At 50.8% G+C, this 27,798-nt stretch overlaps 1 protein-coding gene across 5 annotated transcripts in view; it reads right to left on the reverse strand.

Moving 5' to 3' along the window:
- The window catches only part of LOC111148634 (aarF domain containing kinase 1), a 121,181-nt gene that overhangs the window by 25,990 nt on the left and 67,393 nt on the right, over positions 1–27,798 (reverse strand). For all 5 annotated transcript variants that reach the window (XM_022505385.1, XM_022505384.1, XM_022505380.1 and 2 more), the window contains 2 exons: positions 15,806–15,964; positions 5,191–5,349 (listed from right to left, as the gene is read on the reverse strand). In XM_022505385.1, the coding sequence (XP_022361093.1) occupies positions 5,191–5,349; positions 15,806–15,964 (318 nt within the window). The remainder of the gene's footprint in view (positions 1–5,190; positions 5,350–15,805; positions 15,965–27,798) is intronic.

A 27,798-nucleotide genomic window follows, 5' to 3' on the forward strand; every position in this document is an offset into this window, starting at 1 on the left:
GACATAAGGTCAACGACTTGCCCCTAAATCACCCGGTGGATAGGAGGGTTTGGGAACGTAAGACGAAATTCACCCCAACACCCATGTTTCATCCCCGTGCCTTCTTCTGCTCTTTCCATCGAAATGGAGAAAGATGAAGAAGAATCATTCTAAAGGGGCAATGAGAACCACCCTCTCGTGCTCCCCAAACAAAACTCAACTCAGGGGGGTCATGGCCAGGGGGCCCAGTGACCCCAAAGGCAGGGTCACAGCCTGGCCATCAGGACTCTGGGTCCAAAGTCTATCTCCTTGTTACAGATCAGAGGCCCCAGTCCCAGAGGTTCCACCTGTCCCCCACCCCAACACACACACACTGGGGCCAATCCTGACCCCAAGAAGGAAGGTACAGATTATGGAAAATTCCAGCCCAAGACCCTGGGCCTCAGCCTCATAGTCTGGCCCTGACCCCGTGGTTCCATTTTGTTCCTGGGCTTTGGTCACCATACCTGTGAAGCAGGTCCTGGTTCGCCTGGGCCCATGCCCATCACTGGGGGAGCCCAGGGAAGCAGAGCACAGACCCCCAAGGCAGATTCTCGGGCTAGAGCACTGGCTTTGCTCCCTTCAAGCTGTGTGACTGTGGGTAAGTTTTATAACCTGAGTGCCAGCTTCCCACCGGTAAAATGGAGATGACATTCACAGCAAAGCAACATTCCCACCTTCCTACTAGCACATGTGGGATCCTGGTGCTCGACACAGCAGCACACACTTCGCACCCGCTGGATGGACAGCAGCTGCCATACGACAGCCGTGGAGAGGGTCACGGGTGGTTCTGACACACGACCAGGGCAGAGAGTTGATGCTACAGACAGTTCAGCACAATTCAGCTCTGCCCCATAAATTATTTAACCCGCAGCCTTGGGAGCCAGGCTGCCTCCGTTCACAAGCTGCCTCGGCCCCTTACCAGAAGCTGTGTAACCTGGGGCCAAGGGTTTAACCTCTCTGGGCCTCAATTTCCCTACCATTGACAAAGAGCTAATCATGGCCCTTCCCTCATGGGACTGTATAACGATTAAGGAGTAAATACATGTAAAGCACTTTAAAAAGTGTCTCACATAGACAGGCACATAAAAAATAATAACTCCTCCTAATTATTTCACATCAGTGGTTCTTCATCTTTGCAATTCATAGGAAGCTGTGGTGCTTCTCCAAAAGCATGCACGTCCCTCAAGGTCTGCCCATAATTTCTGGAGAGTCCCGGGATACTTGCCTTGCTCTAACAAGTGACCCCCCACCCCCACAAAAGCAGACCCGCTCAGGAGATGACCTCTTTCCCTTTCCCTGCCTCCCCATGTCCAGGCACACTCTCATCTCTTCCAGTCTCAGACCCTGTCTTCTAAGGCTTCTCCCTCCTCCCCTGACCCAGCTTTCCCCCAGGCTAGTCACAGACCTCACTGCCTGTCCCAGCGCCTCCCCACAGCATACGACAGATCCACAAACCCCCTCGTCCTGTTTGGCACGGCTGCCCTCTCACCCTCTCCCAGTCTCCCTGACCCCACAATTCCAATCGGTGCTCGGCTGAAGCTTGGAGATTTAGAGCACAGGCTGAGGTTATGAAACCCCACCGGAAGGTGCCTCATACACGGAGAGGTAAACTCTTTGCTGAGGCTTAATTACGCACAGATGTTGTGATGGGGGGCCCGTGTGCAAAGGCAATCTATCTCCAGTTTTAAGAGCTGAACTGGGTTCACAGTGCAAAATTTGCTTCCCACTTGTTATGTGTTTAGGCAAAATTAATTACTCAGGAGCCTTAGTCACACCATTGTCTTAGGAACGGTGTGTGGGTTTTAGAAGCGGCAGGTCAAATTGTTACATTAATTATTTACCCATTTGGCGTCCTCATTTCTGAAATGTGTGTTGTTGTTATTATTACATGTCTCGGTCTGGCAGATGCTAGGTGGCCCCAGCCGGAGGATGATTTGCTGTTTCCATGGGAACGGTGAAGGAGATGGTTCTGTTTGTCTGGTTCATAGTTCTGGTGCTGAGGAGCACCCCTGACGCTAAGAGGCAACAGAATGTCCTTAGGCGAGCACCAGAGATGAAATCAGAAAATCTGGACGGCAGCCCTAGCCGCTCTCCTCTAAGACCATCCCCTGTAAGACGGGGTGCTGGCTATGGGAAGGAGCCAATGTCGTGGTACCTGTGTAGTATCCGGGGAAGCAGAAGAAACGTTTGGTCAATACCGCTTGCCCCTTTGAGCTCCTCACCCTGAGCAGAAGGGAGGGCTTGCTCTTGGGCATGCACAGAAATGCAGCCAAGTCTCTGTCATCGGCTGTACCTCTGTGCATGGCAGATGTCTGCACTGTGGCAACACAGTGTGTCTGTACCCACTACATGGGACCTTTTCTCATGCAGTAGCCAACCATCTCTTACTCAGCCAGGCCCCCCAGCCCCCCAAACAACAAGCTCAGGAAATGCTCAGGAAATGTGGGATAAAGTAATGGAAGACATGGACGAGGCAAGCAGAACCAAACATAGTTAAGAACCCACAGCTCCAGGCTAATGAGCTGGTATGATACCCTGTGCGAGAGGGCCATGTGTTTACTGAATTGGTGGCTTGAACTTCAAGGCTGGGGCAGTGTTACCAGGTCTAGTCTGCCCGTCGGGATTTACAGGTGCAAGTAGGTCTGGACACGCACATCTGTGAAGGCCAGCTGAGGCAAAGGCAGTCGAACATCATCCTGGGGACCAGACAGACCTGACTCTCAGCTCACTCAGAGGGTCAAACTCAACCAGTGGTTCCATCACTGTGAAGACACGACACCAATCCACAGCTGTGGCTTTTCTGCAATGATCTGAACTTTCAGAGTCTCAGGTGCCTAGGGTAGGCACACTCTCTGTCTCCCCATTTCTGTTAATAAATCTGGATTAGCAGAAGTAGAAACACCACCTCCATTTCTTCTGATGTCTTCAGAAGCCACATGAACACTTCAGTCAAGAGCAAGAGACCTCCGAGTTCAAGGTACTGAGACCGCCGCCCCCCTCCAAGAACAGCGCCACCTATTTGCTCTGGAACGAGCACCTGGAGCTTCTAGCGGGTCTATGACTTCCCCTCCCGCACGCTCCAGGCTTCCTGTGAAGAGAGAAGGGCTGATCTCTTCAAAGACTTGAAAGCCAAGCTCTCTATGCAGAGGGTACCAGAGGGGCCCAACTCCTGTATCATGAAGAGAAACCCCCAGGGTAAAAGGGCCCAAGACCCGCGAAGGACCACGCATGTTGGAAGAACAGTGGTGTGCATCAATCTAGGGAGAAGCCTAGGGAGCCCACGGGGAACGTCGGGCCAACCTCAAAGACCCGTTCCAGAGCCAGGTCCTCAGCAGAGCCTGCCCTGCCCTGAAGGACCATGGGAGTCCCTTCTCCTGAATGGAGGACCTCTTGCAAAGCTGCCACTTTGTATCATCTGATGTTGTTTCCCACAGAGTCTTCTACATCAGACAGGCAGTTCTTCTCTAACACTCGAAAACACAAACTTTTTAAATGTGATTGATATACTGCGGGGGAGGGGGGCACTTCGATCATAATGTAAATCTTGCACTGGCTTATGTGAGCCATCCTCCCCAGGAAACACCCCGTGAACGCAGGAAACGGCTTCCCTCGGGAGGGCTTGACCCGGGCATACACAAAACACACACACCCCAACATTGCCACAGGCACCATGAGTCCCGCCCACGCACATCTGGGTTACAAATTTCCGCCATGCCCAGATGACCGGCCTCCCACCACCGCACACTAAGGCACAAGCGGCAACTCCAGCCGCGCTCACTTTCACAAGCAGCTGTCAGGATGGGGCACTACGTGCTCGGTGGTCTTACGTACTTCTTAGCCATGTAACGTGCGTAAAACTACGCTGTTTCTAGTAGACTCCCACCTTCTTTTATTTTCTGTGTCACTGGTGACATTGTTTTAGATTTGCATTTTCTCTTTTGTGAGTTGTCTATTTTATTTTCTCCTGAAGTATAACGAACAGTGCTACAATTTGTACAGGCGGATGATTCAAAGGTTCTACACATCCCCAGTGACTGTACTCTTTACCCCATTGTCTATTTCACCATCCCTCCATGCACCTCCCCTCTGGCAGCCACCAGTTTGTTCTCTGTATTTAAGTCCACTTTTTTTGTCTTTTTTGGTTTGTTCATCTGTTTTGTTTCTTACATTCCATATGCGAGCGAGATCATGAGGCATTGGTCTTTCTCGGTCCGACTTATCTCACTTAGCATTATGTGCTCTAGTCCATCCATGTGGTGGCTGATGGCAAGATCTCGTTCTTTTTCACAGCTGAGTAATAGTCCATTGTGTACACACCGCATCCTCTTTGCCCATTCATCTGTGGATGGGCACTTGGGCTGCTTCCCGATCTTGGATGTTGGAAATAATGCGGTAATAGACACAGGGTTGCCTCTATCTGGATCACATGTTCTGTTTTCAGTTTTTTTGAGGAACCTGCACGCCGTCTCCCACAGTGGCTGCACCAATGTGCATTCCCACCAAATGTGCAGGAAGGTTCCTGTTTCTCCACATCCTCCCCAACACTTGTTACTTCCTGTCTTTTTAATTCTAGCCATTCCTACAGGTGTGAGGTGATATCTCACTGTGGTGTTGGTTTGCGTTCCCCTGAAAATGAGTGATGGTGAGCATCTTGTCGTGTGTCCGCTGGCACCGTTGTAAGCCCAGCCCTATTTTCCCCATAAGCCCTGTGGTTTCTGTTGTGTAAGTCTGCACACTATGGAGGTTTCTAGGAACACATACATTGCATTACAACAGAACTGACTGTATATTAAATGAGGTATTATACGTATAGTGTTGGGAACAGTGCCAGAGCACAGTAGCAACCATCGTCATCAACGTCCTCATCCCAGGCTTCACGGAGGCAGAGACCACAGCTTACAGGCCCTTGGGTAGCACTCGGTGTCGTAGAATTACAGATCATTCAATAAACATGTTTGGCTGATAGGTCAACAATCACATTTGGTATATCTTTGTAACATTGTCCTCAAGAGCTTTGATGTGCAACACTAGGGACAAATCATTCAGGCTCGGAAAGAAGCCTCGGGAAGGAGGCGTCCCCACTCATGTCCTGCAAGGGAGGGAAGCTCAGGGCAGGGACCAGCACTCTCTCACCACACCACCATGCCCCCATTGCCCTGCCCCTCCTACCTTTAAGAAGTCAAAGTCTTTGAGCATTTGAGCCACTTTCTCGGCATTCCTCCCTTCATTGCGGAAATCCAGCTCCAAAGGCAGGTTCTTCTTGGCTTCATCCACCAGCCACAGGAACTCAAACTCTGGAAACAGCTGCTTCACAGCCAGGACAAGCACCTGAAATCCACCGAGGAGCCCATCAGTCAGACCACGGCATCCATCACGGGAGCTCCATTCCCCGCCCTCCTGCCTGGGTCTGGGCACTGACAAGTCCCCAGGCCTCGCCTGAAGCAAGACCTCCCTGCTGGTATACCCTTATCCCCATTTTACAGATGAGGAAGTTGAGGCTCTGAGAGGTTAGAGGATTGTCCCAAATATTCCCAGCAAGGACGCACAGAACCAGAATTCCACTTGAGTCCACCCAGCCTCCAAACCCTTGCTCTAGTTCACTTGCTGCTCCCAGACGTGCTCCTCTTAGTCCTGTTTACAGAGAGCGGGGAGGGCGCTGCAACTGTACGAAGCTCTGTTCATTTCTTAAGCTGAGGGGTTGATACCGGAGCATTTAAAATGTTATTTTCTATACTTTCCGCATGTCTAAAATATTGCTTGATAAAAAGTACATTGGAATAACAAAACAAGGTTGGATAAGACAGCAAGAGTAAGAGATAAGGGATGTGACCACTGGGATAAAAAGCTCAGGTTTCTGGTAATTTGGCCACATTGTGGATTCTTGAATAAGGACACGATGGAAACCAGGATTTTAGTAGACCTATAGGGCATTTATCAGTTTAATGATGTGAAATTAAATGTTCCTGGCAGAGAACAGGACCCTGGTGACATCTGCAGAACTTGCCATGACCCCCACCATGGGCTGGGACTCAGTTCTGAGGCCGCCCCACCTAGGGCTCTGGATTCAAGAGAATCTGGGAAGTTCGTGGGTGATGGCTCTGCAGTAGGTGAGGAGGGTGAGACCAGGAACACAGGAGGTGCATTTCCCCAAGAGAAACACAGAAAGGAACTCTCCTGTTCTACTATAAACCCTCCTCTCAGTGTTCAAAGTGACCATTCCTCCCAGAAATTCTTGATATGGATTATAGTCCCAGTTCTCTGAGAAAACCCATCTCCACCCTCTGGTTATGCCAGACAAGGATGAGCCCATGGATTCACTGGTACCAAAAGACCTACCCCACCTTTTGTGGACTGAATGTTTGTATCCCCCACCCCCAAATTTAGTGCCAAAGCCCTAATCCCTAGGGTGATGGTGTTTGGAGATGGGGCCTTGGGGAGGTATGTAGGTTTCAATGAGGTCAGGAAGGTGGGGCACCTATGATGGTTTTAGTGTGCTGGTAAGAAGAGGAAGAGACAGAGTGCTCTCTTCCATGTAGGAGCACAGAGAGAAGATAGCTATCTTCAAGCCAGAAAGAAAGTCCTCACCAGGAACCAAATTGGCCAGCATCTTGTCCTTAAGACTTCCAGCCTCCAGAACTACAAAAAATAAACATCTGTTTTTGTTTTTGTTTTGTTGTTTTTGTTTTAAGAGAGAGTGTGAGAGCAAGTGTGAGGGGAGGGGGAGGGGAGGGGCAGAGAGAGAGGAAAGATCTTAAGCAGGCTCCACGCCCAGCACAGACCCCAAGGCAGGGCTTGATCTCACAACCCTGGGATCATGACATGAGTGACATGAGCCGAAATCAAGAGTCCTACCCTTAACCAACTGAGATACCCAGGTATCCCTAAAAGTCTGTCATTTAAGCCACCCAATCTGTGGCATTTTGTTACAGCAGCCTGAACAGATGGAGATGCCATCCCATCTACCCAGAAGGACTCACTGAGCCCCAGCTACGAGCCTGGTCTTAGGCTTCATTTTGCCCTGGTCTGTATGGTGCCTACCACTGGGATAGGCACACGCAATATAAAAGAAAGAGATCTAAAGCAAGGCCTTTTACTACAAGGCATTTATGGCTTTGTTTTTAAACCCTATGCCCTAGACGATGTACCAGATGCCATTCTAAAGGAATCATCACACAAGGTTATTATACTCCATTCCCATCAAAACCCTTTTTAATTACATTCAGCTGCAGTCTAATTTCTTTTAAGTCTTGTCTAGTCTTTCATGGGCTAGACCTGTGACCTTATGATAATTGATTTAGTTTATGTTTTGTTTCTGTTTGAGTCATACAAGCTGGACGGGAAGGGCGGCAACAGCAAGGCCCGGACAGCACTTGTCAGGGCCCAGCAGTGGGGACGAGCAGCCCCCAAGGCATCGTGGCTCATCACCCTGCCCTCAGATGGCCCTTAGCCGCCACCAAAGGGGAGGCAGGGCTGGTGCACGGGAGACAGACTCCCTCGCCTGGGGCCAGGGCCAAGTGCACACCCAACATCTGAAAACAATTGAATTCTACTCTCGGGGCTCCGGGTTCAGGGAGAAACCTCTTGGACATTTTGCTCCAGCCTTAATTCCAGAGGTTCTCACCCAGGAGGGGCAAGGGAGGGAAACACAGTGAGGCTTACCATCTGTTCAGTCGAGAATTCCTGATTCCCTTCCAGGTGACTACCCAGGGCCAGATGTGGGGAGACACAGGTAGCCCCTTGTACCCTAGTCGGATCTCTATCTGGGGATGAGGCTTCTAACCAAATGATATAGTCTCATCGTTTAATATATCTTCACTATTATTTGTGAAATTTTAAACTATCATTGATATTCAAACAGCATTGAAAGTCACTTTCCAGATTTTTCTGTTCCTAATCAATTATATAGTAAGTCATTACTAGGACTATTGGTTATTATGAATACCTAATGCCATTAACCATAAAAGCAGTCAAAGATTTGATTGATTATATGCTAATAACTAATTCATAAACTAATTCATTACCCAAAAAACTTACAGTACTCACAAAGCTGGTGTCTAAAGCACCGTGTGGGTAGTGGCCGAGTCACTACCTTCGTTAACAGAGAATGAGAGGTTCTGGCGGAATGGACGTCAGTGGTTCACCACTTTCTAAAAGGATACCCTCCCTTTTTACAGGAAGTCTACCAATTTGAAAATTTGATGCCAGCTATGAAGCCCAGAAAATGTACATAGTCACATCATCTTGTACATAATTCTGGGGGGTTACCAACCCCTTGAACTTCAAGGCAGGGAGGGAAATGGGTCAGGTTCAGAGTCATCTGGTCCAAATCTAAAATGGTTTGGGCTGCTGCCGTTAGAGACTTTTCTTGGTTGAGGAGAATAAAACAAAACCATTTCACCTTCTGTTTTCATCGAATTCTCTTGCTAAGAGCCTGCCCTAAGTAGATTCATTTAAGTTATTCATTTTTGACAACAGCTGCAGTCAACTAAAATAAAACAGGTGTTGTTATCAATTTGGCTTTTTGATTTTTCTCCCAAAATGTAACTTCTCCATAAAATTCTTGCAACAGCCAATGTTCCCACCAGCGCCTAGCACGTATTCTATACTCAGCAGATGTTTACTGAATATTCACGTGAGTCACTGAGTGAATAAATGAAGGGAAAAAATGAACATTTCAGAGGGCCAGTCTTCTCCCCAGAGATGATTATATGTTCACATGTGTCTTCCTCAAATAAATTCAGTTTTTCTATTTCTGAGGTTGTGGCGGGGAAAGGGATTACCTCTGAATTTTCGGTGACCACAGTTTTGGAACGCCTGAGAATCTTCTACGCGATTTGAAATCTTGTAAGTCAATCAAGGCATGTTCAAAAATTAGCATTTCCGGGGCACCTGGGTGGCTCAGTGGGTGAGAGCCTCTGCCTTCAGCTCAGGTCATGATCCCAGGGTGCTGGGATCGAGTCCCACAACAGGCTCTCTGCTCAGCAGGGAGTCTGCTTCTCCCTCTCTCTCTGCCTGCCTCTCTGCCAACTTGTGATCTTTGTCTATCAAATAAGTAAATAAAATCTTAAAAAAAAATTTAACATTTCCTTCAAGGTGAAATAATGAAAATATTTTCCTATGGGGTGATTGGCTCACAGGAGGAAAAAATCAATTTTTTGAAACCAGAAACTGGTTCCGGGAGGTTAAAGCATTTCTCAAGGTCACAGAGCTTGTCATTTCAAATGCGGGACTTGGACCCAGGGTTTTCTCACTCCTTTCTTTGCGCAGCCCTGACTCATGCAACGCAATACAGGATAATACAATAGGAAGTGTGAGATAAGGCGTAAAAAGAACCACTGTGGACTGTTAAAACTGCAACCAAAATAAGACTGTTATTAAGTTATTACATCTTATAAAAGAAATAACGCTCTATGGGAAAACAGCACGCTAAACAGAATGCCTGCATGGACCCAAACTGGTAAAAATGGATGTTCGACAAGGATCGAAAGTCAATTCGGAGTGATGTAAACAACTTGCCATTCATGGGGCTTATCTTTATTCCGATAAGTTATTAAAGTGCACACTTTTTACGAAACAGAATTATAGGGTGAAGAGAAACTTCCATGAGATAGTCTACATCTCTGGGTTTTTAAAATGTATTTTAGAAAATAAAATCAGCTGTTGGCGTCTGTGCCAACACAAACATTACTAGCCACCCACTGTTCAATCAACACATTCACAAAAGAAACAAGATGACAGACAAGCGTGAGCTAAAAATGTTGTTCAAAAAAAGTCAACGACATGACCGTGACAGGCCTTTATTTTTAGAGACCCTTGGCATGGGCCAGATGATATCAAACAGTGGATCGGATTTGGTACTCAGACTGGAGTCCCACCCCCATGTGGGAGAGTGTCTTGGGGACAGGTGTCATGTGGAGAGCAGGAGTTAGATGCTTTAGGGAGTAACAGAGCAAGGGGGGGGGGGTCATCATCAATTCCAGAAGCTTACGAGGGAACAGGAAGTGATACGGGGTGGTGCTACTGGGACCGGGGGATTATGGCTTCACCACCAGCGCGCAGGCCCTCTGAGTCTGCCATGCCCTCTGACAGTGAGAATGGCGGTGAGATCCAGCCCGCTGAGCTCCCTGCTACTGTGGGCAAGTGTTGCTGCAAAGCCAGCCCGCCAGCAGACGAACAGACTCTGCCTTGTCAGTTCACCCCTTCCTGCTGAATCATTGTTCCAATCTCTGGGCCCAATTAGTCTGGCTCTGGACAGCCACTCAAATCAATAAGAGTCACTGGCCGTGCATCTAGAAGTAGAGTTGCCCCAACTATTAAAGGGACAATATCAGGTGATAATGACAAAGCTGAAAAACACACTTGGCTGTGCCTTTCTCTTTTGTGCAAAGTCACCAACACCATCAGGTACATCAAACCCCATTCACCGAGACTTGGCTCCCACCCTCTGGGCATCATTCAATAGTCTATCCGAGAGACTGTCCCCTGCCCCAAGCGGAGTGCCAGGTTCTCAGGAGACACAAAACACAAAGGTGGCATGTGCTAGTAGGTGCCAACCCAAAAGCCATTTCCCTCACTTCCTGGTTAACAGAACCCCAATTCTGTGCATCTCTCATGTCCTTCAAGGAAGGCAGGTCTTAGCCTGAGAAGGTGAATCATGATCCGTCTCCTGTCTCTCACCAAGACTGACTTATACTTGGGCATGTGGCCTACTTTTGGCCAATGAAAAATGAAGGAAATGCTATTGAAAGGGCTCCTTTTTGATAAGGAATATAGTGGAAGAAACAGGCCCTCTTTGGCACTGGATGTTGTCTACTTGTAACAGCAGGAACTGCTGCAGCTGTTTTGGGACCGTGAGGAGCACTACTTGAGCAGAACAAACCAGAGTAGAAGACAAAAGGAAACTGGGTCCTTAAAAACCATACTGAAGTGCTGGATCAGTCAACCTTGGAACAGCCACACTACTTCTAGGTGTCTGGAAATGTGACATAATAGAAGTTACTATTATTTACGCCACTTTTAGTTGGATTTTTCCGGTACTTGCAGCCTATAGCATCTTAATGGATACAACCCGTAGCAGTCCCCCACTTTCTCACTCTCAAAACCCTCACTCCCACACCTGACTTTACAGCAGGTATGTATGTGGATTTAAGCAGCTCACCTCTTCAACTGCAAATAGTCAAAGGTTACCCCCTATTAGTCACTCTCTCCTTAGTAGGAATCACTCTAGTCAGATCATCTTCCTCTCAAGACGATGCTGGGAGGCATCGCACAGTGGGGAGAAGAGAGAGGGACAACAGTGGGCAGTGGGAGAGAGGCACGAGGACAGAAAGCACCTGCAGCGGTCATAAAGAGAAGCACCAGAAAGCTACGCTTTTCCTCACCCTGTCCTCAAGCTGTCGGTGGCTAAGGTGGCCTTATGCCCCCCCTTGAAATCACTCTTCTCCTACTAACACACATGAGAACCTTTCTGGGGTACTATTCTGGGTTAGCACTCAGGAACAAAATTATAAGACTCATTTCAAATATAAAATGAGATGAGCTTCCCAGTTAGGCTCCTCTTCGTTTTACAGAGAAGGCTGAGCCAAGGAGGCTGTTTTCCACCAGAGACCAAGCCCGTGGTGCTGCTGTTAATGCTGACAGTGCGTGGAGGTGGTGACCTCGGCCTCAGCCACCGTGCACGACCCCTCTGTCCTCCGCACGCGACTGCCAGGCCGTACTTCCCAAGGAAAGCGTCTGATGCTTATCTCCTGGAGGAAGATGCCAAATCTTTATGAGCACTATCATTGCCATTGACCTGCCGACAGCCAGTACTTAGGGAGTCAGCGCGTCTCTGCGTAGAGAAACGGTGTCAGCTGTCCTTCCAGCCCAGGTGGGTCGCAGTGGCACCGCTGGGGAGAGGCAGGTTCCTGCCCGACACAGGAGTGGCTGCTGGGTCTGAAGACACCCAGGGATGCTCCGAGACTCCCAGTTCACTCCCAACTGTGGCTGTTGCGTAGCTACTGACAGGTGTTGCGTAGCTACTGACAGGTGCTCCAGAAAACTCGCGTTTCCAGAAGGAAGCCTGGTGCCACTCAGGAACCCCGTTCCCGAGCCCTGGTCAGCTCCCTTTCCCGTCACACGGAGCAGCTATTCCAAACCTTCACCCCCACCCCCGGCCTCCAATGCCACCTCCTACCCCCTCATTCTCAGCAGATGGTCTTGCCTCCTACTGCAGCAAAAAAAAAATAGGGCGATCAGGCTGGTTACAACTCAGCTGCCCACTTTCCCTCCGCCATCCTCCCTGCCCCCTACACTCATCTGCGCGCAGCCTCACCACCTTGCTCCAGGCTCCGAACAAAGACTGACCGAGGCTAGTGCTTCCACCCGGGTCCTTACAGCCCAATCCCTGGAGTCACCCTCAGGACCAAACCTGCCAGTTACTTCCCTCTCCTTGATCTCCAGCACCACCCCCCAACCAATCCATGGCCACCCACCCCCTCAGGGACAGCCTGATCCTGTCCCCACCTCTGATCCTGAGCTTTGCTCTAAACAGCACACAGGACCCTCCTGACATCACCTGAGTGACACCTGAGTATTCTATGTCAACCATCTCCACTCCCTGGGGCCTCAGTTTACTCCCACCCCCTCAACCCAGTCTCCTTACTCACCCCAAGGACTCTCAGTCACCAAATCCGAGAGGCCTTTTCCGGAGCTTTGCTAATTTTATCTCCCATTTGACAACACGGAGTAATTCTGGCAGACTGTATTTTCCCAAATGGCTGCAACAATACCTCCCATTCTGATGCTCTTCTAGAACCTGGTCACACCCCCATCAAGAAGTAGAGTACCTCCTGCCCCCCACCCCTTTAAACTAAAGGAGACTCTGTGACTCTTATTCTTACCAACAGAGTAAGGAAGAAGTAGTGCTATGTGCCTGCCAAGGCAGGGTCATACCATGGTCATGTGCTTTCTGCCTTATGCTCGTGGGACACTCACTCTTAGAACCCAGCTGCCATGCTGCAAGGAAGCCCCAACAGCTGCGGAGAGACCTATCTGGAAGGACCCAAGGCCCTGCCCCCAGCCTCAGCTGAGCTGCCAGCGACGTGAATGAGCCACCTGGAAGTAGACCCTCCGGTTCCGTCAGACCATCCAGCCGGCACCACACGAAATTCACGAGTGTCTCTACCAAGCCCTGCCCGAACTGCAGATTCAGGAGCAAAACACACAACTGCTGGGGGCACCTGGGTAGTTCAGTTGGTTAAGTGTCTGCCTTCGGCTCAGGTCACGATCCTGGGGTTCTGGGATCAAGCCCTCTGTTGGGCTCCCTGCTCAGCGGGGAGCTTGCTTCTCCCTCTCCCTCTGCCCCTCCTCCTGCTCCTGCTCCCTCTCTGGCTCTCTCTCTAGAATAAAATCTTAAAAAAAAAAAAAAATACACACACACACACACCCGTTGTTTTAAGCTGCTATGTTTTCTAGCTCTCTTCTCGAAGTTGTTTCCATGGAATGTAGCAACACTGGTTCTCCTCCAATCTGTCTGGCCGTAACTTCTCCATATCTCCATTCCCCCAGGAGTTTAACTTCCTGGGCGTACTCCCCCGATGACAGTATTCCTCACAGCTCCCCTTGTCCTCTCCTTTTCTCTTTGCCCCGCCCTTCCAAGTCACCTCAACTACTCCCCCAGACTCACCTACCCACCATGAGTCCCCTTGCTGCTAAATCCCACACTTGTGGTTCCAGCCGGAATGGAGACCGCCAGAGCAAAGCCTGATCCAGTCTCCCGACGGCAGTACCCAAGCTCTCGTGGGGGCCCCATGTCCCACTCCACCCGGCTGTGAGAGCACCCTGACCCCACCACTCTCATAAGGAACTGCATTTCCCATCTAGCCTTGGCCCGAGGGCAGCACTGGTGGGAGACTGGCGGAGAGAAGGAGGTGGAAACCGGCTGCCTCAAACAGCATCTGCAGCCCCGCCTCCCAGGTGAGGGGCTCTGAGGCTGTGATCCACCTGCCAAAGGACCCCCACCCCCGCAAGGGGCTGGCTCTACCAGGTGACCCCAGCTGCCGACCCCAGGGAACCACCTCTTCTCCTTGTCCCTCCACCTTGAGGGTGGCAGTGGCTTCCAGCCGTTGGTAACGGTGTCACCCTCCCATCTGCTTCTCCGCAATTCCCACCCATGAGAGCCCCATTTTCTCTTTTAAATTCCGTCTGCTGGAAATTCGTAGCGTGATTTTGTTCCTTCCCAACTGGACCCCAACTGATACACTGGTGAAAGGCACCCAAACCTAACCATGTAAGCCAGAAACCTACAATTTGTTTTATTCTCCTTCCATTCATTCCTACCATTATTTGCCTCCACCGCACGGAAAGCTGCTCACCATGTCCTGATGACTCCGCCCCTCGGCTCATGCCTCCCCTTCACTCCCACTACACTGCCCTGGGTCACATTGTTATTGTTGGCTCAGACCAGTGCAGCAGCTCCTCCATTAGTCGCCCTAAATACAGTCTTTCTGCCTTCCTATACATCCTCCAGACTGCCAACAGACTTTTGTCTCTAATGTACATCTGATCACGACATTCCCCTGATTTAAAATTTTCAAATAGTTCCCTGCTGGCTACAGGAGAGAATCACATCTGCTTGGGTCCACAGAAGATCCAGATTTGCTGTGTATGCTGTTCTGTGCCTTGGCCTGGAAGATCAGGCCCTCTGTGTGGTCCCTGCCTACCTTCCCAGCCCCCTCTGCAGCCACTCCCAGCCATAGCAACTGAACCAGCTCAATTCTTCTCCAAGCCCACCCTGTTCCTCTAAGACTGGACCTCCGCACAGGCTGGCTATCCTTCCCCTGCCCCGCCGTCTCACGGGCCCCTCCATGAAGCCCTGCCCCCAACACACCTGTCAACGCACCATGTGCTGAGGGCACCATGCACACATCCCTTTGGCGGAGCTCACATCCCCACACCGTGGCTGTTGGTGTACAGACCTGCCCTTCCACTAAACAGGGAATTCTCCCGGGGATGAAGATGGAGCTCCCTCACTCCCCTCACGACCCACCTAGCACCTGGTGCAAAAGTGACCTTCCATGCATGTTCGGAGCTTAGTCAGGGAGAACTGAGGAAACAGACTATGAGCCCAGAGTGAGGAAAGAGAACAGGGGAAGGCAGCCCGCAGAGAAGGGGAGGGACACACTGGAAGGTGAAACACCCGCCCTCCCGGGGCCAGGCTGTGGCCACCACCCAACCAGTACCCGCCTCACCCTCCCTTGCTCTGGGGACAGAACAAGAAAAGTCCAGAGATATAGTCTCCACCTGGGCTTCTCCCAGGAACATTTTTAGGTGGACAAGCTTGTTCACTCAGAACAGGAGATAAGCAAACACGGAATCTGCGTAAATGTTTCTATGGGATCTTCCTGTCATTTTTACATCCCTTGGTTCTCCACGTGCTCCCTTTTGTTACAATTTAACAAATTAAGATGTAACTTTTCTACCCCCAAGGAAATCACTTTTGGTTCATCTCATTTCTTCAACATCCACCTGAGGTCTCGTTGGCCCCAGCAGCTACACGTCATGCTCTGAGACCATCCCCAGATAGTTCCTAGGAACAAATCAAGACGAACTGACGCGCCCAGCCATGGGTCCCCCAGTCACAGCATTGTCAGGACACCTCCTTTGTCATGGTCTCAAGCTTTCCTCAGCCACTCTGCTGTTCAATGGGTCACACTCCACCCAGTTGCCTTGAACCAGTGTCCCTGGAGCCAGCTAGTTTCCAGAGAAATATAAAGCGAGGACAAAGGAAGGGGCAGGCTCTCACCTCCATCAGGAGAATGTCCTTCGAGCTCTGAGACTGCACCTTTGGATGCTGGACCTTTACGGCCACGGTCCGCCCATCACGCAGCACCGCCTTGTGGACCTGGGCCAGGGAGGCAGCCCCCAGGGGGGTGTCGTCAAAGCTCACAAACAAATCATGGATCTGTCAAGAGTGGAGAGAGGACAGAGTAATTAAGATGACTCAGGTCAGTGAGAGGGGACGGGCCAGGCCAATAGATTTTCTGCTCTACCAGTTGTACGCCAACCCAATGCCTTGTGCGGGCTCTTTGCTGCCATGGAGATTCACAGCAGGCGTACGGAGGGAGCGAGAGAGAAAACACATGTGGAGGGGTGTCCACATACACATGCATGGGTGCCCTGAGCACCTCCATTCAAGGCCAAAGAAGTGTTGTCCAGAACGTTCAGAACTGAGGACTATCTGCTCATTTAGTTACGCACCACTGCACCCCAAGGCTGTTATACAGGTATATGAAATCAAGAGTTAACAGAACCCCGGCCCCAGACAGCCCAATACAGGGATCAGATACTCCAATCCACCAACATGGAAGAGCTCAAGGGACCCCAGTTTGGAGGTTCCAAATGCAGTAGCCACCTCTTGTTCCTGCCCGAACAGCAGCTCAACACAGGTCCCCAAACCCACCCTCAGCTGGCCAACTGGCAGAGACCCCAGGGCTACACACCCCAGCCTCACTTTTGGTCCCCACCTGCAATGTCACCCAAAGGTGGCCTTGGGCAGACCCCTCGCCCTTCCTCTACAAAACGGAATATGTGCTCCTTACTCTTCTGTCTTCTCTTCCCTTCTTCCTTCCCTCCTTCCCTTTTAGAAATGCCAAACCAAATTTTCCTGAAGGGAAAAAAGTCTTTGTGACTTGAGGAATCACACCTACATGGTCCAGGTGGTAATATTTTACCAGATGAGAAGGAGACCCCCAAAAGCCTTCTGTAAAAATGTCCAAGGCTGAAATTCTGACCCCCTCCACTTTTTGAAATCCCTGTATAGCTTTCCAATCCTAGAAGGTCCAGACATATTCTCTCTCCTTCTCTCTCTCTCTCTCTCTCTCTCTCTCTCACACACACACACACACACACACACATATGAATGTGTACACACAGGATTAGTCCCATGGTCCTCCTTCTCACATCCCCTAGGCTCTCACCCTGAGGCCCATCCATCCATGCCCCTGCTTCCCCCAGGCCCTTTCTGCATCAGGCACTCTCTCCTGCCCTTCGGCCCCCTCCTCTCCTTGGACTTCAGCAGTCAGACGACCCTCGGCCACCATCCCATCCCTCTGCTTACTAGGCTGTGCCGACACCTTGCTAATCTCCCTCATAAATCACTCCCTCCAGCCCTGTCATCATTTTTGTAGCTTTCACTAAACTCCATCCCATTTATCAACATCCTTCGGAAGCCAAAGGTCCAGGCAACATGGGAGGGGACCACACTTCTCTGTCACGGGAGATGGGTACGGATTGGCTTCCCTGGCCTCCTTCTTCTTCACTGGGTTTTTATTTGTGCCTCTCCCCATGCCTACTTCTTCCCATCCTTCCCCAACCACAAACTTGCCTTTTTCCTTCCCTCCTGAGTTTGAGGTTCCCTGAGGACCAGATTGTCCCCACATCAATCATCCTAGGTCTCTCCCTTTATCCTGGACTTGGGCTTGGCTTGGAAGAACAAAAGAACCACCATCCCTGTAGACCCCATTAGAACATCACCTTCAAGTGGGCAGAGAATTTTGTCTGTCTTATTAGCTGCTGAATTCCCTATGCTTAGAATAGCACCAGAGGGGCACCCGGGTGGCTCAGTCAGTTAAGCGTCTGCCTTCGGCTTCGGTCATGATCCCAAGGTCCTGGGATCCAGCCCCGCGTCGGGCTTCTTGCTCAGTGGGGAGTCTGCTTCTACCTCTGGTGCTCTCCCTGCTCATTCTCTCTCTCATATACACTAATAAACAAAATCTTAAAAAAAAAAAAAAAAGAATAGCACTGGAACTAGCTTGTGGCAAATACATATTTGTTGAAAGACTGAATCCCTTGGAGAGGAACTGAATCAACTTTCTTCCTTTTCAAGGATGGACCTTCCAGCTCCCACACCCCTCCTAGTCTAAAGGCCCCCAGAGTAAAAGCACATGTCCTGTGTAGGATTTACCCAGGTGGACTCTACCCATTAACCAGCGTGGGTGTGAGACCCCAGCCTGGCCAATCAGAAACTTGAATACCCTAGGTCATGCTGATGGGTTCAGAGATGGACATGTCACCCAACTGATCTAATCAGACTCAACTGTTTCACTTTTGTTCGAACTGTGGGAGAAAAGATTCTTTCTCTCTGCTGAACTTGAAGGTAAAAAGTCGAGGTCTGGAGCTACCAGGAATCCCAGAGTAGCAACAAAGAGGAAAGCAGAGCCAAGAGACAGAGTGAATCTTGGTCAACAAGGTTGGGCCCCTTGATCTAGCCATGCCTGAAGACTCACCCTATAATTCCCTTTTTTGCTTAAATCAGTTTGAGTTGCTTTCTGTCACACAGGAATGAAGGGGCTCTGACTGAGAGTTCTCAGGCCCCATCTGGATTAGACGAAAGAAACACAGGCATGGTGCCGCGTACCCCCAAGAGGCTCAATAAGTGTGAGTTCCTTTCCCTCCCCTTACCCCTCCCCTCAGTGCCCTCCTGCTGGGACAGGGATCCAGGAATAGAAGGGAGGTAGACTTCAGCAACATTCCGAGCCATTACATAATGAAATGAGCAAGAACTGCCTTTAGAAACCCTCTGGTTGTTCCTGAAGGAGCACCAAGGAGAATGCTTTCTGGAGCAGATCTGCAAACTCAGACCTTCCCAGGCAGCTGGAATGGCCCCCTCTGCCCACTGCAAAAGGACTTGGGGGGGGGTCACTTGACTCTACTCCTCACCCCAAGCCTCCACGTGGCTCCCTGGGAACACTGGTTCATTTCCTAAGAAGGACAGCCAGGCTTCAAACCAGTGTCATTGCAGGGACGTTGCAGAGTCACTGCAACTGAAGAGTGACACGGCATCACTAGGGCTGTGTGGCAAGAACAGCTGCCAGGAGCACTCCAGGGAGAGGTGAAGGAAGGAAAGGGCTGAGGCAAGCATTTCCCCGTCCCTGGGTAAGAGGAAGCCTGGTCTGCCATATCCCCAGGGACTGAGAAGGGGGCCTCCCACCGTTCGCTGTCTCCACCAGGGCAGGCAGGGGGTCTGGAGCTCAGAATACCACCTCAGCCCAGGTACCAACACAGCACCCTGAAAGAGGCCCCAGCTGTGAGGACCTGCCCTAATCCCAGCTTGACCAGTGGCAGCAAAGAGAGGCATGGGAAATGCACCACCCAATCTGCACAAGGAACCTCTTGGGCAGATTCCCCACCCCACCCCTGCCCGCCCACCACCTCCCCAGGGCCCCTGCAGCCATCCTTTCCCCTCTATCAGGAAGCAAGTCACACCCCCACACCCTCCTGTGCTTACACACACACACACACACACACACACACACACACACACACACAATAATTGATTGCTAGTGAATGTTCCTAGCTGGCTTATAAAAAAGGTAATTAAAGATTGGTGCGGCAGCCTGTAATTAAATATGAATAAAGTATCTCTAAATGGAACCTTGATTCAAAGTGCTCAGTGGAAGTACTTTACGCTGATAGATAGTAAGGAAAAATAGACCCTGTCCCGAAAGCAGAATTATACCCCCCATGCAGCTGACACCAACGCCGCCCTCCCCTCGGGCCCAGCCCCCAGCCCTCTGAGCAGAAAGCCATTAGCGGAAACCAACTGCAGCACGGACAGCAATTAGATGCAGGGCCCTCGGCTGCCTCCAGTCGCTCGCAGAAACCTGTCTCCCCTTCTAAGCCTGTCTTTCCCCTGTTCCTCTTTTTTTCCTCTGGGTCTGGCGACAAAATCAATTAAGTAAAACAGCTGCATTTTAAAATGACTAGTTATGTGCTTTTTAATTACTGTCGGCCCATGATTCAAATATATCGATGTCCCTGTCTAGAAAAGGAAAAATAATCTGGAAAAAAGTTTCTCCAGCTCTGTATGGTCTGGTTTTTCAGGGTATGTCTATATTTGCGTGTGTGTGTGCGTGCGCACGCGCATGTGTGTAAAAGTGGGAAGTGGTGTTTGTTTTTTTTATGAGCAGAAAACATCAGAAGGGCAAGAAGAAATGTGTCACACACACACCCCCCACCATGGCTCAGGTTAAGACCAGCAGGCTGGCATCAGCTGGGGCCCAGGAAACTTAGACCACGTGATTTTAGACCCAGGTACAGGGCCAAGAGGGAGACGCTCCAGAAAATTAGCTCTACAGCTTCCCACGAAGCCAGTTTTCTGGGCAATGTTTCCAAAAGGCCACACTGGGCAGCCAAGTACTGGCCAGGGTCCTCGTTTCACCCAAAATAAGGTAACAGGAAGTCAGGATCTTCTATAAAAGCCATAATATGACTCTTGGAAGGAGTTTCACTAAGTCTCTCCATCCGCCAGCCAGCCTCAGGCCCCTCACCAGCCCCAGGAAGAGAGATGTCCTGGATTTTCCAAGATGGCCCAATTTCAAATATTCCATCCCGCTGTCCCCAGAGTCATGCACATCAGACCTCTTCTGGATATACTACCTCAAATATCCTTGACATAAGATGCCAACAAATCTGACAAACCCAGAAGTAGTTGGCTGCAGATGGACAGATAGGAGCGTGCCTCAAAGCAGGCAAGTCCAGGCCTCACCGCCAAGGCCAGGCAGTTGCCACTTAGGAGCTGGGAAGACAGCCCAGGGCACCTGGGGCAGGTTACCATGGCATCAGCAGCAAACAACACCTGGCTCTTGAGGTCTAGAGATGCCCCTGTCCCCACGCCTGGCTGGGTGCCAGCAGCCATCCACCACAGTCTGACGGGGAGAGGGACAAGTCCCCCTACTAATGGAGTAGCTGGAGTGAACCTGCCCCACTCCCCACCCGCAGCCTGAAGCTGATAAGATAGCTCCAGCCTCCTAGGACTCTGCAAAGTCTGAACTGCCCGCCTTGAGCAGAAAACCCACCGTCACTTCCCATATGCCTCTGCTGGAAACCCACCCCTTCCTCCTGGCACCGTTTCCCAGGGACCCGCCCCCGGCACCCCTCCATCTCACCGTCACCTCACCACCTGCTATCTCACTTTGCTGCAATTCCTGCTCCTTCCACTTAGACATGCCTGGTTTTGCATCCCACCTGTTCAGGGTCATTCCTGCTCCTTCTAAGAAACACCTGACACTGACAGCAACTAGGTGACCCATGCCCTCTCATCCCTCCTGCAGCAGCTTTAAAATATATCCAAGGTGCTCACATACTCCTCCCCTTGTGAGGTGCAGCCCACTGCCCATCTGAGCGTGAGCTAGATCCATGACCGCAGCACAAAGAGGAAGTTAGGGCATGCCTTCTGAGACGTCACCGTGACACCTTCTTGTCCTCTCCCAGAAAGCGCGCTCCTGCAGCAGTGAGCCGCCATGCCAATAGGACACTCGAGCAGTGTGTGGAGAGGTCCGGGGATGAGGAAGCAAGGCCTTCTGCCCACGGTGAATCATCTTGGAGGCAGAGTCTCCTTCCCCACTCAGGCCTTCAGATGACTGCAGCCCCCTGCCCAGAGCTTGACTCCGCCCTCACAGAGACAGAGCCAGAACCACCCAGAAAGGCATGCCCACATTCCTGGCCCACAGAAACTGTACCAAGTCAAGTGCTTATTGTTTGCGGGTAATTTGCTCTGCAACAACAGCTAACTAGTACACCCTACGCACACTCGTGCCAGACATCACTAATCGATCACAGCAATTTTTTTCTGCTGTGGGCCCAGATGCTGCCTCAGCATCTCTCCCCACACAGTGCTCTGGGCTGCCACTACCAACTGACCAGAGTTAATACAGGAAATGAAACCGATCTGCCATTCCTTAGCTCAAGTCCATCAGTCAGCAAACACGTACCTGCAGGCCTGCCACATGACAGAAACCATGCTGGGTACATGGGCCAACAAAACAGACATCATCTCTGGCCATGAGGAGACCGCCATCCAAAAAATAAGGTAACAGCCTCTAGAAAACATACTTGCATTTTAACAGGGCCTGCTAGCGACAGTGCCCCCCACCCAGTGCCAATTCACCCAACCCTGGCGGGACTTTCTGGCAAGGTCAGAAGAGGAGACCTCCGATATCACAATGTAGACCCTGGGAGGTCATGGGGGGTGGGGGGGGCCAAGGCACCCAAGTGTCTCTTTGTCCCCACACAACAGCTGCCCTGCCTCAAGGTGGGACTACCCCCACCTCTGGCTTCCCACACAGAGCAATTTATTATAATACAGATAATAATGAGAATAATAGCTTGAGGACACAGAGTCCCTGTCTTCCATAGAATCTGTGTTCTCTCTGGGGTTCTGGAAGATCAAACTATTCGTTCTGCAGAGCCATTAGCTATTGCTATTGCCTAGTTGGGAAGAAAGAACGAAGGGCCAGTGGCAGAACCTGAGGCCTTTCTTGACAAGGGTCAACCACAGAAATTATAAAATAGTGCTGCTCTCTAAATTTGCACAAGGAGGCTGGCATGAGCCTCAGCTGTTACCAATGTCCTAAGAGCCTCTAGGTACAGGATAATCATGCACCTGGCTCTGTCAAGGGCCTCACGGTTCAGACTGAGCTTCCCTCCTCCCACAGGACAGTGAACAGCAGCTGGCAGAGAAGCAAGAAGCCAGGAGCAGTCACACCCCAAGGCTGTGGGTGAGAATGCCCACCAGCTGGGTCAAATTTCCCAGGCTCAGATTTTGGCTCCATGCTGCGCTGGCTTGGTCAGTTATCAAGACGATGACCCATCTGTGCCTCAGCTTCCTCATCTGTAAAATGGAAATTCTAATACCTACCTCATAGAGTCATCATATGAAATAACACACATGAAGTGTCTAGAATATGGCCTATGAAAGAGCCCCGATAATTCTGGCAGGAATACTGGATGCCCATTTAATGCCTCCATAAAGAGGACAGAGTGGTATAATGAAAAGAGCACTGGACAAAGAGCCAGCAATTCTAGGCTCTCGGTTCTAGTCTGTCTGTGAGTAAAAGCCACCATATTCCTTTCTCCTCCAATCTATCCTCCACAAGCAGCTAAAGTGAGTCTTCCAAACATAAACTGATCACGTCACTTCTCTCCGTTTAAACCACTTCTCTCACTTTAAACCACTTTTTAAACCACTCAGCCTACCAGAGCCAAAATCCTTAACACAAGCCACCGAGTCTGATCCTGCCCCATCTCCCCCTTCAAATCACAGTGCAACTATTACCTCCTCAGGAGGAGGAGGTCATACGTGTACGTCCTCAGAATTCAGGGTGCCCTTCTGGAGAGCAAGGAACACAGCTGCACTCTGCCCTGACTTATATTTGCTGGATCTCCCTTTTCCCTTCTAAATGACAGACTTCTTCCATTTTTGCTCAGCACTGTATTCAAGGCCCTTGACACATCACTGGTACTCAATAAGTATTTCTTAGTGAATGAGTGAGGTTCAATTTTCCCTAACCTCTTCCTGGTGAGGGGACGTTGGGCCTTCCAGATGATTCGGAGGAGCGAACACACTTCCAGGAGGTGGCTACAGTTCCTTCAGGGTAGCTGAGGGAACCTGGCGGGTGCTGGGCACTTCGAGACTTGCAGTTGGAAGGACTCTATGGAAATGTTGTGATAATAATGATTAATAAAAAGCAGATAAACACCCAGTGTGGTTGGCCAGCCTGGGAAGTCATCCATTAGATCTGTCACTCATTAGAGGTGGGGTGGGGGCAGTCCAATCAGATCTCCTCAGCTTAAGCAAACCTTCTGTAAATTGTAGGCTGCAGGCACTGACATTTGATAAATTATTCTTCATAATCCGCCGTTGGCTGTCATAAATCTAATCTTTCAACATTCCCCATCTTAATAACTTGTACAGCCTCACTGGGTGACATGTCTCTGTCTCTGCCTGTGACAGAGATCTCCGGGATAGAAGAAATTGTGCGGAATGAGGTGCAGTATGAAGCCAGGATGCCCCATAAGCCAGGGCCCGGCCTACGTAGGTTAACTGTGGGGTGATCACAGTGTAGAAGCTATGAGCCATCCTTGGAACCACGGGGTGCCTGCGAGCCAGTGCTTACCCCCCAGCACATGAGTGAGAGACAGGTGGGGCCAGGAGCTCCGTCCCCTCTCTATGGCAACCTACCTATGTGAGAACTTAGTACCTCTTCCTTGAACTTGAGTTTGGTTTGGTATAAGGGATGTCAGGACATCTTTGCTCAACAGAGACTAAATGCTCAACCGAACGTACTTTCTTACAGCTGCATACTGTTTGTTGCCCTCAAAGTGCTCCTGTGTGCTCTTGGCCTTCTCTTGAGGTTGGACAGAGGAGATACAACGGCCTCCACTTTGTAGGGAAGAGCACATTTGCTAAATGCCATTCGTTTATTCATCCATCCAGTGCTTACGTGACTAATATAAACAGGGCACTGTGCTAGTCACCGGGAACTCAGTGGGGACTGGGTCCAAATCAGGTTCTGCTACCCCCCCGGAGTCACCACTGGAACTTGAAGTCCGGTGGCGAGACAGGCATTAATCAAGTAATCAAAGGAAAAGGTAGATGGCCAACTTTGATACATGATATGAAGGGAGAAGTAGCTGATACCGTAAGAGCCTGTGTTCAGAGGATTAAAACTGGTCAGGGAGCCCTTCTTGGAGGAGGTGACAAAGAACTGAGATCTGAAGAGGCAGTGAACCAGATGAAGGAAGGAGGAGACATCTAGGCAGCGGGAAGGGCTTGTGGAAACCATACACAAGGGGAACAAGACACAGTGATGTGAGAGCCAGAAAGAAGATGGCCAACAACTCCCACCCCAGAATCCAGGCTGAGCTGGGCCCTCCAGATCTCCCCCTGGGGGAGGAGTCCTCACCCGCAGCTCGTGCCCATGGCGGGGCGGGTGGGGGGGGGGTGGGCACAGTGGCGCACATGCATTTCAGAAGGCGCCCTTGCTTACGGCGGCACCATTTCCTGTCAGGATAGACTTCCCTAGCCTTGGGACAAGTGGCAAAATGTCACACGGCAAATGAGCCTAAGCTATGTTCCTATGCCCCGGAGCCCCAAATCTGAGGGCTTAGGTACCAAAGCCCTGGCGATCTTCCTAGAACACCCAAGTAAGAAGTTTTCCAGATTCGCTTTGCATGTAACAGCAGCGGCGCCCAGAGATTTTTAAAGGGGGCAAACCCAGACCTTCAGGATCTACAGGGAAGAGAAAGTCCAAATTCTGAGGTCATTACATGCACGCCTGGCTGACCTGGCGAAGCAAAGGGAGGGTAAAGAACATCAGCTCTGGTGTCAGCAGCCCTACCTGCCGACAGGCAGCCGTGTGGCCTCGGGAAAAGTGCTTAGGTCCATTAACTTCTGCAAGATGGGAGTGATGATAACAATACTCATTTTGCAAGGGTGTTGTCCTAAGTGTCAAAGGATATTAGGCATCTAGAGCAGGGGGCAGCAAGCGATGGCCCTTGGGCCAAAACCAGGCCCATGCCTGTTTTCATATCCAGCCCACCAGCTAAGAATACTTTTTTGACGTTTTAAATGTTTGGAAAAAAACCAAAAGAACAGTATTTTGTGATACATGAATACTACATGAAATTCAACTTCAGTGTCCCTGAATGAACTTTCACTGGGACACAACCCACCCATTCATCACACGTCTGTGGCTTCTCCCACGTTGCATTGGCAGAGGTAAGCAGTTTTGACAGTGACTGGTTGGCCCAAAAAAACCTCAAATATTTACCAGCTGGCCCAATGGTGGGTAGAGAGATGGCCCCCCAAAGATGTCCATGTCCCAATCCCCAAAGGCTACCCAGAGCGGGAGAGCAGCCTGGAGGACTATACAGGCCCAAGGGAATCACCCGGTGCTTATAAGAGGGAGACAGGAGGGTCAGAATGGGAGCAGCAAATATGACAAGGGAGGCAAGGTGAAAGAATGAGAGAGAGAAACTGAAATACGCCATGTGGCTGGCTGGGATGAGGGAGGACAGGGCCACACGCTGAGGAACGCGGGCAGCCTCCAGAAGCCGGACAAGGCAAGAGACTCTCCCCGAGAACCGCTGGAAGGAACGCAGCCCGTGCTGCTTGAATTTGAGCTTTTCTGGCCCACAGAACAGGAAGATTATAACTCTCTTGTCTGAAGCCACTAAATCCATGCTCTTTGTCACAGCTGGGTTAGGACCCTAACCCAGGCCTCCACAAGGAAGAAGCCTGCTGACTGCTGACGCGGAGCATGAGCGTATCACTCTCGGGACGGGTCTGTTTCGTTCTTGCGCTGCGTTTCCCAGGGCAATGTTGAGGCTAGAGGGCTGGGGAGCTACACGCACAGTGTGCAAACACGGGTCACATGAGAATCCCAAGCCACGGCACCAGGAAGGCACATCACAGTTCTGGTTCCGTGCCAGGTGATGATACCTAGAGCCAGTCCCGCCTCCCCCTCCCTGTGCGGGGGTCCCCTGCTCCCCCAGAGGCCTCTTACACGGTATTCCTTCCCAGGCCCCAGGTCAAATCCTAAAACCAGCCTCTTCCCAAGAAGTTCAGTTTCTTTTTCGACCTCACACAAAACCACCAGTCATCGGCTCACACAGCAAAGATGGGAGAGCAGTAGGGGCCCCGGGGAGACATACTCCTGTGATGGTCATTTGCAGGAGGTGCTCCAACTATGGGAGGAAAAGCCTCCCCTATAAGCCTGACTGTGGGGACAATCATACTCTCTCTCTCTCTCTCTCTCTCTCTCTCTCTCAGAGCTCTCCTTAGATCAGGGTGCTGAGGACTTTTTTTTTTAATGTCTGGAAACCAGGAACCCAATACCAGACTCAGCCTCTCAATGCCAAACCCCAAACTGCTCAGTCCCACATAGACTCTCCATCTCTCTGACCACTGACTCTAAGAAGAAAGGGGTCCACTGGGCAAAGCCCAGCCCCTCAGAAAAAGCATTCCCCAAACTGCCAGTGGGATGAGCAGCTCACACAGCCCCACCAGCCCCCTCAGCACCATGTCTGTTCTCGGGCGGCCCTCACTGATCATGCCAGAGCCCTGGGAGCCGAGTGTGCCCTGCCCTTCCCTCCCCTGCAGACCCTCCCTACTTAATTCTTCCTTGAGTCCTGCTGGTTTTGTCTCCAAAATACATCCATCCACTCATCTTCCAAGGCAGCATCATACTTGTCCCGATGAACACAAGTGCCTGGAAACTGTCTCCCGGTCCCAGCCCTGGTCCCTGTGCAGGCCACTGTGGATGGTGCCACTCTCTCCAGCGAGACCGACACTGGCTGCTGAACTTGGGTCCCCGGGTAAGCCCAACGCACATCTCCAGCTGTATCTTTCAGCATCTCTCTGCCCTGCCACCACCATCCCCTTCTGTCCCCAGATGGATCCATGCTCTTTCCCACCTGAGGCCTCTGCATTCTCTGTTCCCTCTGCCTCCTTCTCCTAACCCTTCCTGGTCTCAGTTTAATCACCACTTAGTCCTCAGAAAGACCCCCCCACCCAGCCTTCTAAATGCAGAGCACCCTCTATTTTTCCCTTGTGGCATTTATCATTAGTGTTCTTACATTTTTATTCTTCTGGTCACTTGTGTAACATCCTGCCATTCCCCTACAATTCGATTGAAGACCGCGGTGGCAGCTTGTCCGGCTACATAACCCCTGGCACGCACATGATCGAAGTCCAACAAACATGGGCTGAGCCAATAAATGAACAGACAAACGACTCGTGATGTCCAACAGGACAAAGGCTGTGGAGGGTCCAAAATCACACCTGCGGGACAGCCAAGCCATCCAAGCTGAGCCCCTGCCCTCACCTGGCCCAGGGCCCCATGTTCCCAGTCCCAGCCCCGGGCCCAGGCAGCACAGTCCCCCTCCGGTCTCTCCAGGGTCAGGCACAGCCCCCAACCTGCCCCCAAGGTGATGCCCACCAGAGACAATGTCCTC

Source organism: Enhydra lutris, unplaced genomic scaffold, assembly GCF_002288905.1.
Source record: "Enhydra lutris kenyoni isolate GAN:26980312 unplaced genomic scaffold, ASM228890v2 scaffoldscaffold20, whole genome shotgun sequence".
Classification (NCBI taxonomy): domain Eukaryota; kingdom Metazoa; phylum Chordata; class Mammalia; order Carnivora; family Mustelidae; genus Enhydra; species Enhydra lutris.